Source organism: Bos indicus x Bos taurus, chromosome 24, assembly GCF_003369695.1.
Source record: "Bos indicus x Bos taurus breed Angus x Brahman F1 hybrid chromosome 24, Bos_hybrid_MaternalHap_v2.0, whole genome shotgun sequence".
Taxonomy (NCBI): Eukaryota; Metazoa; Chordata; class Mammalia; order Artiodactyla; family Bovidae; genus Bos; species Bos indicus x Bos taurus.
In genome coordinates this window covers 60,208,855-60,229,241 of record NC_040099.1, presented here as the reverse complement: position 1 = coordinate 60,229,241, position 20,387 = coordinate 60,208,855, and the positions used below count along the sequence as shown (strand labels likewise).

The following is a 20,387-nucleotide window of genomic DNA, read 5'->3' as shown; positions in this document are numbered from 1 at the left end:
TAAGTTGTCTTACCTGGTGCCCATCTCGGGATATTCACTAGGTGTGGAGGGAAGCTTAGGCATCTATGTTTAAAAGCCTTCTAAGGGATTTTGGTGTGTAGCCATGATTGAGAACCATTCTTGAGAATCTTATGTAGTCCTTGGTAATGGGCAGTAGTTATGATTGCTGCCATCTGTTGAATACCAGGCATTTTATAGCTGCTTTTTAATTCTACAGCATCTCTAGGATACATGTATATATACATTTATATATAAATATAAATACATGTATATATAAATTTATATATAATATAAATACATGTATATATAAATTTATATATAAATATAAACATGTGTATATGTAAATTTATACATAAATATAAACATATGTATATGTAAATATACCAACCAAGAGAAAAGAAAACAAAGACTGAGAGGACTTGTCACTTTCACAGTCACACAGCTAGTAATTTTCAGGTAGTAGTAAGATCTGAAATATACATGTTTATATATAAACCATTACATATATTATAGACTGTAAATTATATATAAACACTGGAGAAGGGAATGGCAACCCACTCCAATATTCTTGCTTGGAGAATTCCATGGACAGAGGAGCTTGGTGGGCTGTAGTCCATGGGGCCACAAAGAGTCAGACACGACTGAGCGGCTTAACACTACACAACACACATATATATAAGCTATTGTAATATATTGCGTTCAAAATTCCATTTGAAGTTGCCAGCGGGTGCAAACGAACCTATTTACAAAACAGAGATAGTCACAAATGTAGAAAACAAACTGTGGTTACCAAGGGGGAAGGTGGAGAGGGATAAATTGGGAGGCTGAGGTTGACATGTGCACATTGCTACATATAAAATAGGTAACTGATAAGGACCTGCGTTTAGCACAGGGAACTCTGCTCAGTATTCCGCAATGGCCCATATGAGAACAGAATCTAGGAGACTGAGTATATGTATAACTGATTCAGTTTGCTGTACTGCAGAAAGTAATATAACATTGTGGATCAACTATAATCCAATAAAAATTAATTTTAAAAAAGTTGTCAGCAGAATTCCCTGGCAGTCCAGTGGTTGGTTAAGGACTGCAGGCTCTGAGTTCAATCACAAGCCAAGTGCACAGCCCCCAAAAAAAGTTGCCAAAAATTGCAATCTGTATCTTAAAGTTGTTGAAACTGGGAAATACTACCTTTTTGATGGCGGTAAGCAATTTGTTTAGTGCCTTGTTTTTCAAACTGAAATCAATATGTTGGGTTATGATTACTGTAGAAAGAAAATCAGAGAAGGCAATGGCACCCCACTCCAGTAGTCTTGCCTGGAAAATCCCATGGACAGAGGAGCCTGGTGGGCTGCAGTCCATGGGGTCGCTGGGAGTCGGACTCGACTGAGTGACTTCACTTTCACTTTTCACTTTATGCATTGGAGACGGAAATGGCAGCCCACTCCAGTGTTCTTGCCTGGAGAATCCCAGGGACGGGGGAGCCTGGTGGGCTGCTGTCCATGGGGTCGAACAAGCGACTTAGCAGCAGCAGCAGCAGAAAGAAAAATGGATATAGGTATGCCACACTGTTACTTACAGTAAGGGTAAATATTGATGGTAAAATGTTTGTTTCAGTATATATAAATACATACATATAGTTTATCCCTGTATATATGGGGCTTCCCAGGTGGCACTCGTGAAGAATCTGCCTGCCAGTGCAGGAGACATAAGAGACATGAGTTGACCCCTGGGTTGGGAAGATCCCTGGAGGAGGGCATGGCAACCCAGTCCAGTATTCTTGCCTGGAGAATCCCATGGACAGAGGAGCCTGGTGTGGTATAGTCCATGGGGTCGCAAATAGCTGGACACGACTGAAGTGACTTAGCATGCACATGACTGTGTATATTATTTGGTAAAGCATTTTGTTTCAAGTGTGCATTTTTTCCTGCTGAGACTCAGGATGACTGTTCAGAGAACTGGGAATTAAAAGGTAAGGTGACCACTAAAGGCTGGAGAAGTTGGAATCATTTCAGTTGAAACTCTCCAAGTGTTGGGAAATTTAAATACATGATGCTTTTCTTTGCCTCTGACCCTGTTACTGTAGCCTGGCCCTGCTCTCAGCATCTTACATATATTGTCTCATGTAATCTCCTCAAAAACCTTGTGAGGTAGGTATTATTATCCCTGTTTCACAAGTGAGAAGCCGAAGCATGGAAAGATTAAGACGTTTGTCCAGGGTTGCACGGCTGAGAATCAAACCTAGGCGTATGAAAGCTGGAGGATGGCTTAGGGAAACAAAGCCTTCCCTCTTTTTGAAGATAGATGGAGCCATGATGGCCAACAATTGACTATTTAATAAAGAATAAACATGCCTACCAAGTTCATTTAAAATTAATTGGAGCATTTTTTTTTTTTTCTTTTTCTGGGTGTAATTAGTGATTTAAAGTCTCCTGGCTCTTTGAAGATTTGAATTTATCTTAGGAAAAAAAAAAAGCATTGGTTGGCTCCTGACAGTCTTTTCTTTCAGCCGCCCCCAACATGAGAAAAGCCAGCCATTCAGCCCACAGAGCCGGAGCCCTGATGGCAGCTCGCCCAGCGGCTGGCTGGCGGACCAGCGAGGCGGGAGGGAGCCTGCGAGGATGCCGCAGCGAGTGTCACAGAGGCGGGGGAGACGGAGGGATGGAACCAACCAACTGACAGGACGCCTGGCGGACCGCCTGCCGATGCTGCGCTGAGCCTCGGTGCGCTGCCCCGAGAGGCTGCGCAGGCCGAGTGGGCCTGAGGCAGTGAGAGCATTCTTTACTCTGAGCGGGACACTGGGCCAATTTTCAGGAGCCAGGAGAACAATTTAAAGGTGTAGATACAGATGGAAAATGAGGAAATCGGGAGACACTGGTGAATTATGCAGGTGGCTTTCCTTTCTCCAGCTAGAATACTCTCACCTGCTGTGGGCCTAACAGGCGTGTCATATCCACACAACACTGCCTTGGGCGAACGAGCTCCCTGCTCGTTTACTTGGCTGAGGACATTCTCTGGATTTAGGAGCGATTTGAAAGTAGAGTTTCATGGACAGGATCCCAAAATCCACATACACACTCCAGGAAAGCACAGAGGGCCGGCTGTTTCCATACCGGCAGAGCCTGTTTCAGTTGCTGAATGGTTCCTGCTTGCTAGAGATTCCTCAAGCATTTATTAAAAATTCAGGTGATCCAGACATATCTTTCACGTATATATAACTAAATCTGGAGACTTGATTTTGGGTTTTATTAGTAAATGATAACAAGCTTATATGCCTGAACACACCATAAACTTTCTAGAAATGAGATTATAAAAGGCCTGATAATGTCATATGTATGCCTATGGCTGATTAATGTTGAAGTTTGGCAGAAACCAACAAAATTCTGTAAAGCAATTATCCTTCAATTAAAAATAAATTTTTTAAAAGTCCTGATAATCTTTTTAAAAAGTCAGTGACCTTTTTATCCATAGCATTTTTAACCTGGGTGATGTGTTAGTTTTTGGATGATTTAATATGTATTTTATTCTTAGGAATATGAACCTCATTTTTGGTAATTAAAATGCAGAAGATAAATTTGATAGCCAAGCAGCATATAACACATTCAAAGTATTTTAAAAGAAAATAACTTTTATAGGAAAAAAGGAGAAAATGAGCAATTTGAGGAAAGATAACAGGAAAGTAATTTGCAGATGGGTTTATTAAGTGACAGCCAGAGATCTGACTTCAGGTGCCTTCTTTCTGAGAATCCAGGATCCCCAGTGTTCTGCTTGGGCCCAGGGACCATACTTTGTTCCTGTGGGACAGTACAGAGCCAGAGACTATCTGGCTGTGTGCATTCTGATCCTTCTTTCCAACTAAAATGCAGAGAGATGATTATCTCCAGTTCTGATAAGTGGAATTCTGTTTTACCTCTGTCCTGGGATGTTAGTCTTCAGCAGACCTGTGGCTGTTGCCTCGCTCGTGCCAGTCTCTCTCTCAAGGCCTAAAGTCAGGACTTACTTGGTGATCCAGTGTTAACACTCCCACACAGAAAGCACAGGTTTGATCCCTGGTCGGGGAAGCTAAGACTCCTGCAGGCCACATGGTGTGGCTCAAAAAAAAATAAAGCCCTAGAGCCTTGCCCTAGAATAAGCCCCCTGGTCCCTGCTCCGGGCCTCCCGCCTGTTCACTCCTGGATTCCTCCTGACCAGGCTCTATTGGACTAGACGGGCGCCCACTGCAGATTATCCCGATCCCAGCTGTCCCGCCTTTTCAACAGCTTATCACCTGAAGCAGCATCTTCTGTTAGCCAGACGGGATTCCCTCATACTGTGTACCTCCCTTTGCTCCATGCCTGCAGTGGATCTAGGCCTGCTGGTATTTCTCTTTGCTTCCTAGATATGTGTTGAGATAACGACCTTAGTCCTGGATAATGCATGTTCATGCTAGGGGGGTGTGTGTGTGTGTGTGTGTGTGTGAATTTCCTTCATTCCTGACTGCTTTCTGTCTCTTGCTTGTCATTTAGTAGAGTGACTCCTGACAAAATCAAATTTCCAGTGCTTACCACTCAGGAGTCTATAGAGTCAGAATCTAGAAAAAAGATGTGGAATTATTCACTGAATATTCTCATTGACTCTTTCAGAAATAGGATCTGAGTTTTTCAACTGTTGTTGTTTTATTTCAAACATTTTTCCTCCATAAAGTTTTATTCTCTAAAGTTTTCCCCACAGTTCTCTGATATGAGTAGATCAATCAGAAGATAGATAGGTATTCTTGGCTTTTGATATAAAAGTAATGTTTGTATTACAAATATAAATTTATAGTAGAATTGGTTTCATTTACTTATGTTGTTTTTTGGGGAACAATTTCTTTGGAGGGAATGATGCTGAAGCTGAAACTCCAGTACTTTGGCCACCTCATGCAAAGAGTTGACTCATTGGAGAAAACTCATGCTGGGAGGGATTGGGGGCAGGAGGAGAAGGGGACGACAGAGGTTGAGATGGCTGGATGGCATCACTGACTAAATGGACGTGAGTCTGAGTGAAATCTGGGAGTTGGTGATGGACAGGAAGGCCTGGTGTGCTGCGATTCATGGGGTTGCAAAGAGCCGGACACGACTGAGCGACTGAACTGAACTGAACTGATGACTTAACTACTTTCTTCCCATCTTATACACTTAAAAAGCTTAAGATTGAACTGTCACTTGTATAAAATTGTCATAACTTATAAAGATTCGTTGCCTACTAAAAATCAAGTATCAGAATTGAAACAAGATAATTTTAGCCATTTTAATGCCTGAAAATGTAAAACGTTTGCTACTTGGTTAGAGGAAGCAGATTTCCCCCACTAAGGTTAATCTCAGGAGAGAACCGTCTTTATTTTCCTTCAAAATGGCACCTGGTGAGGGAAGTAGCAGCTGACAGAAAGGCCTCTGACAAACTGAGGTGTGTTTAAACTGTGCACTCTGTGCCAACGCCTGAGATCCATTTGTGTGGCTTTCGACAATTAATGTGACAGATGGCCTCAAACAGCCTTGGAACCCTGATCTTTTGTGTCAAGCTTCAGAGGCTTGGCAGTTGCTCTGGAAGGTTGACGTGTCAACCTGTCCACCAGCTGTTTGCTCTTTGGTTCCAGGGTCGATGGGAAGTGGCCATGTCTATAAGAGCAGCTGTCCGCCTGCTCTTGAGGGGGAAGCACCTAGGTTGGAATCTTGATGTTCAAAACATACTTGAGAGAGGCTGATCTGTAGGCTTACCATAGACAGTCAGTCTACGAGGCATCAAAGCTGTAGACAACAGTGGGAGTTTCCTATGTCTGTTCTTTCTATAGTATATGGAAATATGTGTTTATGTATGCTATTTTTTCCATTTTTTAAAAAATGTCAAAGGTTCAGAAAACTGAGTGTACAGTGATTGCTGTTATATTCACCACTAAGATTCAACAATTTTTAATGCTTTGATATCCATGTGTCTGTTTGGCAACATCTGGGGTCTTTTTTGGGGGCCTCCCTGATGGCTCAGTAGGTAAAGAATCCGCTTGCAGTACAGGAGACACAGGAGATGTAGCTTTGATCCCGAAGTTGGGAAGATTCCCTGGAGCCTAAGGGAATGGCAGTCCACTCCAGTATACTTGCCTGGAGAATCCCATGGACAGAGGAGCCTGGCGGGCTACAGTCTATGGGATGTGCAAAGAGTCAGACTTTATAGATTATTACAACTCAGGGGATGCTACGGTTTTTTTTTAGCAGGTAGAGGCCAGAGACGCTGCTAAACATTGTAAAATGTATATGATTCCCTACTCAACAAAAAATTATCTACCCCTAAATGTCAGTAAGGCCACGACTGAGCACTGAGGGGTGTGTGTATGTGTGTTGCTGAACCAGTTCACAGGGAGTTGTAGTCATAATGATACTTCACTTCTAAATAATATGAAAAGAAAAAAAAAAGGCATTTAGAGAAAAAATCTCCAGAGATGGAAGAAGCAAAAAGAAAAAGTGCTAGAAAATTAGATTCAAGGGCAGATTCTCGGATATAAGGCAAAGGTGAAATGTGTGGAAAAACCTGATTGAGTTGTTGGTCACGTCCGGGTCCTTGGCAGAGATGGTCTGTATGGTTGTCCCAATCGCCACATCTTCAGGTACCTCCACAAAATAAGAGCCAGGGTCGAACACGGGGGGCTCGTCCACGTCCTCCACATTGATGTGCACCGTGGTCGTGTCTTGAAATGGGCCCAGGTTCAGAAACCGCATCTCGAGGTGAGGGTTGGCGCCCTCCACTTTTAAGGTGTAGCTTTTCTTTCTTTCAAAACTCAGGGGCTGAAAAGTAAGGACAGGAAGACTGCTTAGTTAGGAGCATATATGTCAAGGTTCTAAAGGATGGATGATACTCATGGCTGGCGGGTCATTTCCCAAATGCATTAAAATGGTGGGAAAGAGGCAAGAGGAAAAATAAGTGAAATTTTTCTTTTGTTCCATGGTTCTTGCAGTTTGAACAATTTGGGTAAAGAAAGCAAAGAGGATGGTAGATGCTTCAGAGATAGTAAAGCAAACCAGCCTGCTGATGAAGAAAGCCACTGCACTCTGGGCAAGGCTGACTTTGACCTGTCTACTGTGTAATCTGCATGGTCATCGTTCGAAAGGCTTGTTCATTTGAAAAGGTGTCATGATAATTAAAAGTGAGTTTGAGTTCTGTTTCAGTATATCCAAGCAACTGAGGCCTAGGCTTTTTTGTTTTTTCCCTTAAAAAAAAAAATCTTAAGTACAGAGACAATAGTGATCTTTTCTAAGGACTATCAGTAAACACCTCACGAAGGTTCTTAGTGCGTTGTGTCAGATCAATATTTGTGTGTTTAGTTTATCATAGACAGTCTCTTAAAAACCTGATCCAGTGCCTCATTTTACACTTAAAGAAACAGAATCAGAGAGCTAGAAGACTGGTCAGAGCTGATGTGGTTGTCCGAGTCAGGGTGGAAAGGCTGTGTAGGACTTTTAGAGTCCTCATTCAGGGCTCATCCACAAAAGTTTAACTTTGTCTAATAAAATCCCATGTCATGACATATAACCTTTTTGGCGCTTCCTTTTTTGAATCTCTCTGTCTCCCTTCAGAATATTTTATGTTAAATACAGCACTTCAAGGCAGAAAGTAGACTTGAATGCTATCTCTTTAAGAATAATCCATTTATGTTTTCTTTTATTAAACTGACAAAAATGTATAAAAGTTTTAAGCAACACTTCAAAATATCATTAATAGTTTTAAGAATCAGGGAAACTCATTTCTATACAATAATTGCAGAGGATAGGAAAGCAGTTCTTAAAGCTTAAAAGTCACATGTCAGCTTAAGTGGTGACTTAGCCTTTTTTTTTTCCATAAAATATGCTGCATGTCAGCACATTTCATGTTAGAAAGAGGCAAGTGCCTATTTAAGCAACTAGTTTGCTTTTGAGAAACAAACAGGAGAAATTGCTTTAACTAAATTTATTATTTTCAAATTCTAACCAAGATGTTTGTTTATTTTGTTGCTCTTGTTGATTCACCACTTGCTCCATATTTACTTAGCACCATAGGTTGTACTCTTTGTTTCTTAGAGTCCACCATTCTCATCTGAACCAAGGAGCCATTCCTACCAGCCTCCTTGGCTCCAGAACTCCTCGTCAAAAGACAGGGTTTTCATAAACAGGAAAGTCTGCCACTCAGGTTTCAGTAAATCTGACGGAATAGATTTACCAATTTATTTATGCTACTCTTTTAAGTCTAAACATCTGTATTTCCTGGTAATTTATTAATACATTGAATTCTTTCAGAATTGTGTCCCTATGTAGAAGTAACCCAAAGTGGACACTGATTGTTTATGTTAGGTTTGAGCTAGGCAAAATATGTTGTTCCTGTAATTTTAAGTCATTTTTCTAATTTGGCAAGAATTTCATAAAAATTAAGGTGTAATTTATATACCTTAAAATTCATATTTTTTAGTGTAACGTTTTGCAAGTTTTGAGAAATGTATACAGTCATGTATGTGTTTCCTATGATAATTAAGATACAGAACAGTTCCATCACCCTGTTACCTCCTGACCAATGCTTCTTTGTGGTCAAATCCCACCCCTGGCACCTACTGATCTATTTTGTGTCCCCATTACAAGATTGTCATATATATGCAGTCATTCAGTATGTAGTCTTTTGAGTCTGGTTTCTTTCACTTAACATATGCATTTGAGATGCATCCGTGTCTTTGTGAATGTGGAGTTTGTCCCTTTTATTGTCAAGTAGTATTCCATTATATGGGTTTCCCAGGGGGAGCTAGTGGTAAAGAACCCACCTACCAATGTAGGAGACATAAGAGACCTGGGTCTGATCCCTGGGTTGGGAAGATCCGTTATATGGATATACCACAATTTATCCATCATCCAGTGGAGGATGTTGTTCCCAATTTCTGACAGCTATGCATGAAGCCACTATAAACATTTGTAGACAGGGTTTTGTGGAAGCACAGGTTTTCACTTCACTTGGGTAAATACCTTTGAGTGGGATTGTAGGAGTATATGGCAAGTATATTTCTAACTTTATAAGAAACTTCCAAACCAATTTTCAAAGTGGCTGTACCATTTTGCATTCCCGCCAGGAATGTATCAGAGTTCTAGTTGCTCCACGTCCTTGTCACCATTTGGTTTTGTCAGCCATTTGGTTTTGTCAGTTTTTCTGATGTTAGCATCCTAGTGGGTGTGCGGCGGTATCTCACGGTGGTTTTGATTTGCATTCCCCTAATGCCTAATGATGCTGAGCACCTTTATGTCTTCCTGAAGAGTTCTTTGTGTATTTTATATTACAGTCCTTTATCAGACAGGGATTTGCAAATATTTTTTCTCAATCTGTGATTTGTTTTTTCACCCTTTTATCAGTGATGAGAAGAAACTCTTAATTTTGATAAAATCTCATTTATCACTTTTTATTTTGTAGATTGGGGTTTTGGTGTCATATCTAAGAAATCACCTAACCAGGGTCACAAAGTTTTCTCCTATATTTTCTTCTAGAAATTTTTTAGTTTTAGTTTTTTATATTTAGGTAGATCACCTACATTTATTTTTATAGGTATGAATCAAGGTTCTCTTTTATTTTTTTTTTGGATACAGATGTCCAATTTTTCTAGTACTGTCTGTTGAAAGACTACAGTGAGTTTTTAATTATTGTTAAAATTTCTTTTTAAATAGCTTACTTGAAGTGAAGTGAAGTGAAGTGAAAGTTGCTCAATCCTGTCCAACTCTTTGTGACCCCGTGGACTATACAGTCCGTGGAATTCTCCAGGCCAGAATACTAGAGTGGGTAGCTTTTCCCTTCTCCAGGGGATCTTCCCATCCTAAGGATTGAACCCAGGTCTCCCCCATTGCAGGCAGATTCTTTACCAGCTATGCCACAAGGGAAGCCCAAATAAGTTACTTAGTCATTTTTATATTATTTAATGTTATTGTATCCCTTAAGTAATTTTATTGCTTAAAATTTAAAGAAAATGTTGCCTTAATACCTTAAACTTTAAATTGCCCATAATTGATAAATGAGTTTGACATTTCTCTCTTGAAAAGTTTTTGTACTTGTTTTTACATATTTAAATAATAAATAAAAGAGTAGAAATGTCTGAGACCCCTAGTTAAATTCAGGAAATTTCCTAGAGTCGGAGCACATAAAAATGAAGTCATTGTATCCTTGAAAGTTGAGTAATGAAAATTATGTCAGAAAATAGTAATGCAGTCCCCTCAGCGGAATTAATCATTCCCTCTTCTGCCACAGCACTTTGTCTTACTTTCTTTCTGTGTTAGTTGCCTTCATGATACTAGGGCAAAGACTATGATTTAGTCAGATTTTTATTCCCCAGTGCCTGCTGCTGCTGCTAAGTCGCATCAGTCGTGTCCGACTCTGTGCGACCCCATGGACTGCAGCCCACCAGGCTCCTCCATCCATGGGATTCTCCAGGCAAGAGTACTGGAGTGGGGTACCATTGCCTTCTCTGTCCCCAGTGCCTAGGGAGGGCCTAAAACCCCCAAATGTTGTTACATTGTGTAGTGCAAAAGTTTGTCAACGTATTAACGTGTACTAGTTGAGTAGCGATATATACAGATGTTTTATTGGTATATTTCAGTGATTGAACAATGTAAACTTATTCATATTTTGACATTTTGGATATAGAGTTGCTTCTGCAATTGATGGCACCCTGTAGGATTGTAGGATGTAGGAGGCGGGATGTAGGAGGCGGGATGTAGTGGTCAGTGTCTCAGCTGGCTAAACCTGGTCAAAGTCATCAATGCTGTACTTCATTTGAGTTCTGTGCGTGTTGGTAATACATGTGTTGAATTTTGCTGCCTTCTAAAATGTCTTTAAAAAGATTGCATTATGATTCAACATTGAAACAAAATTTGTTGTGTAGGAAAAATGACATGGAAGCAACAGCACTGGTATTAGTGAAGCAAATACATCTCTGTTTGCAAGAGCTTCTCCGGTGACTACAGACCGAGGAATAAGAAGGCACTGCACCATTAAAACTAGCAGAGTTTTTTTTTTTTTTTTATGTGATATCTAAAACAAAGATGAGAATTCATGGCACCTTATGTTTGATAAAATACAAAAGTTTTCTGCTTTGTGGCCTAAGAGGGGAGTGGACGGGAAACAATTGTTTATTGAATGCTGGAAGATGGCACACACACTGAAGACATAGATCAAGCTCATACACAGAATAAAGAATATCCTGAAAATTATATATTTAAAGTTATCTTTGAAGCATTTAAATTAAGAGACTGAAAGTCAATTGATTGATTACTTGAAAGCCAAAAAGACCCAGGTACTGAGTAGTAATCAGTGTGGTTTTATGAAGATCCAATTCTATCAATTCAACTTAATTTCTCTTTTTGAAAAAGTATGTGCTATTTTAGACAAATAATAGGCCTGAGAGAAATAAATCAAAAGCAGAACTTTTGTTTCAATTTTACATGACGTTATTAATGATAAAGTAGGAAGATGGGTGTGGATTGAGCATCTGAGTGACTGTTGTTCCAAAAGTATAGACTGATTAGTCAATAGCCTCCAAAGTATTTATTATATTTGACTTGTCCATCTACTCAACTTATTGACCTCTTTCTTAATTCCATTTTCTGACACCTCATAAGTTCAGAAGAGAAATCCAAGTGACCTTGGCAAAACTGATAAATATTTTGATTAAACATGGATCTAGTTTTAGCAATGACAATGAAAGACAGTGTTCTGTCTTATGAAATTTAATCTTTTCTCCAGGTAAGGGAGCTGGAGAAGAGACATTTTGAGATTCCTTTCAGATACAGCCATACCACTGTGATCAATCTCATTATATATAAAATTGTAATAGAATATTTTTTAAATTAATGGCTTACAGTAAGGTCTAAGATATATTCTAGTAATTTGATGTAAATTAATAGCATTGTGTTGTTACTAAGGGGGCTTCCCTGGTGGCCATGCCTGTGATGCAGAAGATGGTGAAGAGTGTGCCTGCAGTGCCGGAGCCCTGGCTTCTGTCCCTCAGTCAGGAAGATACCCTAGAGTAGGAAATTGCAACCCACTCCAATATTCTTGCCTTGGAAATCCATGGACAGAGGAACCTGGTGGGCTACAGTCCATGGGATTGCAAAGAGTTGAATTAAATATTATTTTAAGATATAAAATAAAATTTAAAATATACTGAAACCTCAAAAATTCTTTGATTGCTTAATTTTTTAAAGGTAATTTTTGCCATAAAGAGACAATAATTATCCAAAACTTTGAACTTTAACCTTGTTGATAGTTACCAGTCATGGTAAGCAATGTATTATTATTTATAACTTGAGGCACGCCACATAGTGGGGACCAGGGATCACACTGTCAACATCCACTGGATCATTGAAAAGTGAGAGAGTTCCAGAAAAACATCTACTTCTGATCTATTGACTATGCCAAAGCCTTTGACTGTGTAGATAACAACAAACTGTGTAAAATTCTTCAAGAGATGGGAATACCAGACCACCTGACCTGCCTCCTGAGAAATCTGTATGCAGGTCAAGAAGCAACAGTTAGAACTGAACATGGAACAAAAGACTGTTTCTAAACTGGGAAAGGAGTACGTCAAGGCTGTATATTGTCACCCTGCTTATTTAACTTCTATGCGAAATGCTGGGCTGGATGAAGCCCAAGCTGGAATCAAGATTGCCAGGAGAAATATCAATAACCTCAGATACACAGATAACACTATCCTTATGGCAGAAAGTGAAGAAGAACCAAAGAGCCTCTTGATGAAAGTGAAAGAGGAGAGTGAGAAAACTGGCTTAAAACTCAACATTCAAAAACTAAGATCATGGCATCAAGTCCCATCACTTCATGGCAAATAGATGGGGAAACAATGGAAACAGTGAGAGACTATTTTTTGGGGGCTTCAAAATCACTGCAGTCAGATGGTGGCTAAAGCCATGAAATTAGACACTTGCTCCTTGGAAGAAAAGCTATGATAAACCTAGACAGCATATTAAAAAGCAGAGACATTACTTTGCCAACAAAGGTCCATCTAGTCAAAACTATGGCTTTTCCAGTAGTCCTGTATGGATGTGAGAGTTGGACTATAAAGAAAGCTGAGTGCCGAAGAATTGATGCTTTTGAACTGTGGTGTTGGAGAAGACTCTTGAGAGTCCCTTGGACTGCAAGGAGATCCAACCAGTCCATCATAAAGGAAATCAGTCCTGAATATTCATTGGAAGGACTGATATTGAAGCTGAAACTCCAATATTTTGGCCACTCGATGAAGAACTGACTCATTTGAAAAGATTCTGATGCTGGGAAAGATCGAAGGCAGGAAGAGAAAGGGACGACAGAGGATGAGATGGTTGGATGGCATCACCGACTCGATGAACAGGAGTTTGAGCAAACTCTGGGAGATGGTGAAGGACAGGGAGGCCTGGCGGGCTGCAGTCCATGGGGTCACGAAGAGTCGGACACGACTGAGTGACTGAACTGACTGACATAGTAGGGGGACGTTCTTAATCTTATCATACAGTGACTTTGTATTATTATTTCTAATGACCTTTTATAATTTTTATTAATCCTCAAAGAACATGAGTAAAATAAACTGCAACATTTAAATTACATCCAAATTTATATGATGATCCCAAAATTAATGTCAGCATTTTGCACAGTTTTGAGGTCATTGTGCGCTGGTTACAAAGATTTCTGGTTGGAGGAATGCTGGATATGTCTGTTCTTTTGCTGTACTTGATTACACTTTCAATAAATACAGGACAAACATGAACTCTTCCCTTCGTTCCTTCTAAAGCAGCATTAGCTCTATGGAACAGTATAGAATAAGGTTATTATTAAACGCATTAGCTCATGCCACAGTCTGTTATGATTTCATTGCTTTTGTCAGGGTCATCAGTGATCTCCATGGTCCTAAAGTCTGTGATGGTTTTCAGTGTACTTCGATGTCCTTTAATGGCATTTATCGCAGGCAGTCACTTTATTCTCTTGGAAAGTGTCTCCCTGCCTCCCAGGACACCGCAGTCTCCTGACTTTCCTCTGCTTGCCTGCTCTCCCCTCCTCAGTCTCCTTGCTTGTCTTTGCCCTCCCTGACCTCACCACGTTGGGGCGCCACAGGGCTGACCTCACTGCTTTCTTCTCTAGTGATGCTCAGTCCCTTGGCATATTATTATTATTATTTTTACTTGCTTTTTGACTCTCAAATTTATATTTCTCACTCAGAACTCTTCTCCAAATTCCAGATTCCTAAACCAACAGCGACTATATATCTCCACTTAGGTGTCTAATGGACATTGCAAATGGGACATGCCCAGAACTGAATCCAAATATTTCCCCATCTCACTTAGCGCCAGCTCTATTCGCTTTGTTGCTGAACTGACTCCTCTTTTTCTTCCTAACCGATTGAATGAGGATGTGAAAGAAAAAGAGGAGGACTGTTAGTCCTACTTTCAAAATATATTCAGATTCCGACCACTTCTCACTGCCTCCATTCCCAGTAGCCTAGACCAAGCCATCGTCCTCTCTTACTGGATTATCAGTAGCACCCCAGCTGGTCCCCCATTTCCATTCTTGCCCCTTATGGTCTTTTCCCAACACAGATTACACAGTAATTATTTCATAGTAGAAGTCTGTGATGTCACACACCTGTTAAAATCCTCCGTTTCTCCACGTTAGCCAGTGTCCTTCTATCTGCATACATGGTCCTAACACAGCCCGGCCCCCTGTTCCTTTTCTGACCTCATCTCCTGCTAGTGTCCTTCTCGAACCTTAGAAAGCTCCTTTCTGTTGTTGAAACAAGCCAGGCTGAGTGCCATCTCAGGGTCAGTGCTCTGGCTGGCCCTTTGTCTGGAACTCTTTAACTATGCGTTCCCTCATCCACAGGGCTGCCATTCACGGCTCTCACCGAGAGTCATTTGTGGGGCTCCTAGGATTCTGCATCATCAATCTGCCCAATTCTATGCTGCCACTCTGCCTACTTTTTCTTTTTTATATATATATTTAGTCATTTGGCTGCACCTGGTCCTGGTTATGGCCTACGGGATCTTTGGTTGCAGTACGTGGGATCTAGTTCCCTGACCAGGGATCTCTGGGAACACAGAATCTCAGCCACTGGACAACCAGGGATGTCCCGACTCTGCCCACTTTAAGTCTTTGTATAAATGTCACTTCTATATGAGGCCAATCCCAAGCATGAAATTAAATTTGAAGTCATGTGGACTCGTCTGATCTCACGCCTTCCTGCCCAGCACTTACTACTTTCCAATATACTAGTTTATTGACTTACTTGCTGTTTTGATAGTCTTCTTCCCCTTTTAGAATGTAAATTTCAATAAGGTAGAGGTTTTGGTCATTTTATTTACTTTCTACATTAAATGCAGTGCCTGGCACATATGTAGGCACTCAACAAATGTTTATTGAAGAAATAATTGAAGATATCTTGAGTTTTAAAGTGTATTTGAAATAGAAGAAAAGGAAGATTAAAACAATACTTTTTTGAATTAAAGTTTTAACATCCTGATATATTTATTAGGATGTTAAAACTTTAATTTTATTAGGTTCTGTCTTTCAGCTGAGTATATACGTATGTGCTTTATGCCACAGAATTGATAGCTTACATTTAGGAAACGTATTAACTTACTATGAAGCAGAGGGTTTCAAGTGGTGACATCACTCAGCAGCTATGCTTGATAAAGCCTTTCCAAGTCTAGTAAGCATCTGTGGGTCTTTACATAGCAATTTAAAAACCCCTGCCTGTTATTTATTGATTAATAATAATAGGATAGTTTGCTTGATCTGATCTGATAGTTTACTGTGGTCAAAATGAGGTTATTTGAATGCAGATATTGGTTAAGTCATTAACATTATTAGAGAATTAAGCTATGACAGGTTTTTGTTTTTTTTTTTTTAAGTGGCTAAGTAGTGAGCTTTTTCATGCTGTTCATGGGGTTCTCAGGGCAAGAATACTGAAGTGGTTTGCCATTCCCTTTTCCAATGGACCACATTTTGTCTTGGGCTCTTGGGCTCCAAAATCACTGCAGATGGTGACTGCAGCCATTAAAGAAGCTTGCTCCTGGGAAGAAAAGCTATGACCAACCTAGACAGCATATTAAAAAGCAGAGACATTACTTTGCCAACAAAGGTCTGTCTAGTCAAACCTATGGCTTTTCCAGTAGTCATGTGTGGATATGAGAGTTGGACTATAAAGAAAGCTGAGTGCCGAAGAATTGATGCCTTTGAACTGTGGTGTTGGAGAAGACTCTTGAGAGTCCCTTGGACTGCAAGGACATCCAACCAGTCTATCCTAAAGGAGATCAGTCCTGAATATTCACTGGAAGGACTGATGCAGAAGCTGAAACTCCAATATTTTGGCCACCTGATAAAACACTGACTCATTTGAAAAGACCCTGATGCTGGGAAAGATTGAGGGCAGGAGGAGAAGGGGATGACGGAGGATGAGATGGTTGGATGGCATCACTGACTCAATGGACATCAGTTTGGGTAAACTCCAGGACAGGGAGGCCTGACGTGCTGCAGTCCATGGGGTCGCAAACAGCTGGACATGACTGAGCGACTGAACTGAACTGAAGGGTACCCTTCCTGTAAAATGATGACATAGCCAGTGTTTACATGTGAACCAAAGGAGTAAGGGGTTTTCTCTGTTGTTGTTTTGTCTGTGTTTTTGGCCTTGATGTGCAGCACACAGGATCTGAGTTCCCTGAACAGGGATTGAACCCGCACACCTTGCCCTGGGGTTTCCTGGGTGGTGCTAGTGGTAAAGAACCTGCCTGCCAATGCAGGAGACACAGGAGATGCAGGTGGATCGATCCCTGAGTTGGGAAGATCCCCTGGAGAAGGAAATGGCATCCCAGGCAAGTGTTCTTGCTGGGCTAATCCCATGGACAGAGGAGCCTGGGGGGTTACAGTCTTCGGGGGTCGCAAAGAGTTGGGCACAACTGAGCAACTGAGCCGGCACATGCCCTTGCCTTGTAAGTTGGAGTCTTAACCATTGGACTGCCAGGAAAGTCTAAGAGGTTTTTTTTTCTTAATGATAGGAAAGTGTTTATCAGAGGATTTAAAGCAATGCTATTAATAATATAACAGTCCTTACTAATATTGCACACACGCTCAAAGCCTTCCCTGAAATGACTTGGAAGAAGGAGCTCGGTTACCTTCTTCACGGTTATGATGCCCACTTGGAAGTTGGGATCCGTGTTGATGTCGAATGCATCCGCCCCGTCCCCATCCACGATCGTGTACTTCATCTCTGCGTTGATTCCTTCATCCAGGTCCTTGGCAAACACCCTCCCTACAGTCGAGCTAACCGGAGCTGATTCCAACACACTCATCTGGTAATGTTCTGTGAAGAAGTCAGAACATGCAGTTTTTATAACCTGTCACTACACAAAAAAAATGCCTCCCCCGTATCACATCACATCCGCCAGGCTGTGCAAAACATCTTTTTCATCATCCTAAGTTAAAACTTGAGTTCTACCAATGAAAAAACAGATCCAAAGGGCTAAGCAGACGTTACTGGGTCATCGCCCGCACTGGATGTCGGATGAGGAGGGGTCAAGATACGTCGCTCAGGATCCCAGGAGTAGGACAGGACGAAAGCGAAAGTATGCTCACCTCAGTGAATGCACCTCCAGGGTGGTAGGGAGCGCCCTGCTTTCCGGCCTTTCAGTCCCTCCTGATGCACTGGTCCCCCGGTGTTAATTCTGTTGTGGTCACAAAGTGCGCGTGTATTCCGTTTGTGTTTGAGACGCACGCGTTTTCCTCTGTGGCCCGGCCGGCACGCCGAGCACCCGTCCGTGTCCAGCTGCCCACGTTCGGTGCTGACCAGCGCCCTGCAGAGGAGGCCCGGCCCCGGCCCCGCGCTCTGCCGGCTTCTGCGCTGGCCGTCCCTCGGGGTGTCTGCACTGGGGCCTGCGCCCTGGCAGCTTCTTCATGGACACATCTCGGTGCTTCTAGTTCTCTTTTCTGGAAGATGATACCCCCAGAGTTCTCACCTGTGTGGGGAGCTCAGAGCCGGTGATGTTCTTTGCAGCCTGATAGCCTGAATCCACTCGTTCAGTTCGTGTTCATCTCCGCGGAGGAGCATTTTCATTAACTTGCTTCTCTGGGGCTCAGCCCTTTGACGCTCCTCACTCTCCTGTCAGTCATGGTGTGGATGACTACAGACTCAAGCAAACAACCACCTTCTCGGTACCTCGGTAGGTACACGGCGCCTCTGGTTCTCGTGCGCATTGCGGGCTGTGGGGTGTGACCCTGGGAAGTCGGGGTGTGAGCGCTGCCTTCTCACATTGACCTGGGGGCTGACGGCACCCAGCCAGCGCTCAGCGGCCTCCCTTGCACGGGAGGAGAAACGATGCCTGTTCTTCGCCAACCTGAGCCAGGAAGTGGCTAATGTCTGTGCTAAACCGCAGGCGCTTGGATTTCATGATCTCTTTGCATTCTCTTCCAAAGTTGTTTATGGAGCAGACTTTGCTACTGCAGAACATGTTTGGGAAAAACAATTTTCTCCAGGAAAGTCAGGTGTTCTGTATCAAAACAAACATCTTGTCCGTACAATTTCTACACATAATGCATTATATTAGAAATAAGTAGCCTGAGGTCTTGATATTCCATTATATTTGGTTAAATTAAAGATGATGGAGCGTCTTCAGTATAAAATATGAGGTGTGTCATTGTGTCAACAGCCCCTAATCAGTTATGATAATATTTGTGAAAAGGAAGGAAAGCAATCTAACTTCCCTACAATAGGTCCAAATCTCTATGAACTGTGTAGTAACTGCTCTTCTCTTTCTGCCTTCTCGGAGATACTGTCTGGTCTCAGATTACAAAGCCAGAGGACAGGGATGTTCAAGAATCTAGTGTGCACAGCCATTCATTAAATGGTAAAGATGGGTCAGCAGAGCACGAAAGAAGCCAATCCACATGTCATTTCATAAACTGTTTCATGATGCTCTAGTCTTCCGAACTGTAGGACCAATCAACTTAGTAACCTCCTTGTTCATATCACTTGTAAAACACTCATCTGGGATCTTGTCTTTCGGTTTCATCTCATGGGGACTTTATGGATACCAGCTGTATGTAAATATCTGAATTTTACTCCTGTTTTTACATAGATAAATGGTTTACCCACAGTGTGGCTTTTCAGCAGATGGTCTGGTGTGGCTCTGTTTTCCTTTAGTGGTTGTTGATCCTGGTTTCCCTGGTTGAGTCTTTCACCTGGGATTGGCTCTGCCGCTCTCACTTCTCCAGTTGCTCCCTTTTAGAATCTGCTTCTCAAATTCACACCTCCATTCCTGGTCTCCTTTCCACAGCCATAGCTCTATACTCCACCCTCCTTAATCCCATCTGAGTGTCCTGCTGCCGCTTCACTTTCGAGGCAGCATCTGTCTTCCTCCCTGCCTGCTTGCCGCTTGTCCCGCTGGGATCCTCTGTTTCATCCATTAGAACAATCTTTTTCCCTGTCGCCCAGACCTACAACATCATTGTTATCTCTGACTCCACCTTCCTTTAGCCAAGAAATCAGAGACAGAAATCCAAGTTTTCTGATTTGTCCCGTCCCACTACTTCTGTTTCCTTACGTTCTTATCAGTTCAAATCTGGCCCATGCTAAAAGCCTCCTACCAGACTCCTGCTTCTAGTCTCCATTCCTGCCAACCAGTGCTCTGCATGGCTACCAGCTTAGCCTTTCCTTATGACTCTCACTTGCTCAAAACCTTTGCAGTGACCTCCATTAGAAACGGAACGTTTGAATCAATAAGAGAGCAGGTCTTCATTTTCGGGATCTTGGAACATAAAATTACATTTGCAGCTTTATTTCTAGGGCTTTATATCCCATATCTAGAATGTTGCTTGAAACAAAAATTTTTTAAGTGAATGAACAGCTTCCCCCTTCTGCAATGTTTTCTTTTTTCTCCTGTTTGACTGTGTTAATTCTTCAATACCTAGTTGAACTCTCATCCTTTTATTAAGTTTTTTACTCATCTTGGTTTATTGTGAAGGCGTCATTCTGCACTAACCAGGTGGCACAGCAGAGGCTGCTTCCTGCTTAAACTTTGATGAGTACCAAGTATATGTTCTCCCAAGTGGACTTTAAGCTTCACAAGGTCAGGGACTTCGCTTCAGGAATCTTGTGCCCCTGATGCCCAGGGCCCTTACAAAGCAAGCACTCAGTGCCTGCTGTGAATCGGGGGTTAAGTGATCCGGTGGGTCGCTACGTTCACCTCAAGCTTTGGCTGAGTCTCCCTGCATGCATTCTCAACAGGCACAAAAAATCGATTCTTGTTGGAGAGAGGTGAAAAAAACTTAGATATTACAAATCTAAGGTTCATCCCTACCCAACAAAATCTTGCTTAATATTTAATTGTATGAGGGGAGCGGTCAGGGCA

At 41.7% G+C, this 20,387-nt stretch overlaps 1 protein-coding gene across 3 annotated transcripts in view; it reads right to left on the bottom strand.

Moving 5' to 3' along the window:
* Window positions 1–20,387, bottom strand: part of CDH20 (cadherin 20) — a 214,458-nt gene that overhangs the window by 19,575 nt on the left and 174,496 nt on the right. For all 3 annotated transcript variants that reach the window (XM_027525635.1, XM_027525633.1, XM_027525634.1), the window contains 2 exons: window positions 17,157–17,344; window positions 6,538–6,791 (listed from right to left, as the gene is read on the bottom strand). In XM_027525635.1, the coding sequence (XP_027381436.1) occupies window positions 6,538–6,791; window positions 17,157–17,344 (442 nt within the window). The remainder of the gene's footprint in view (window positions 1–6,537; window positions 6,792–17,156; window positions 17,345–20,387) is intronic.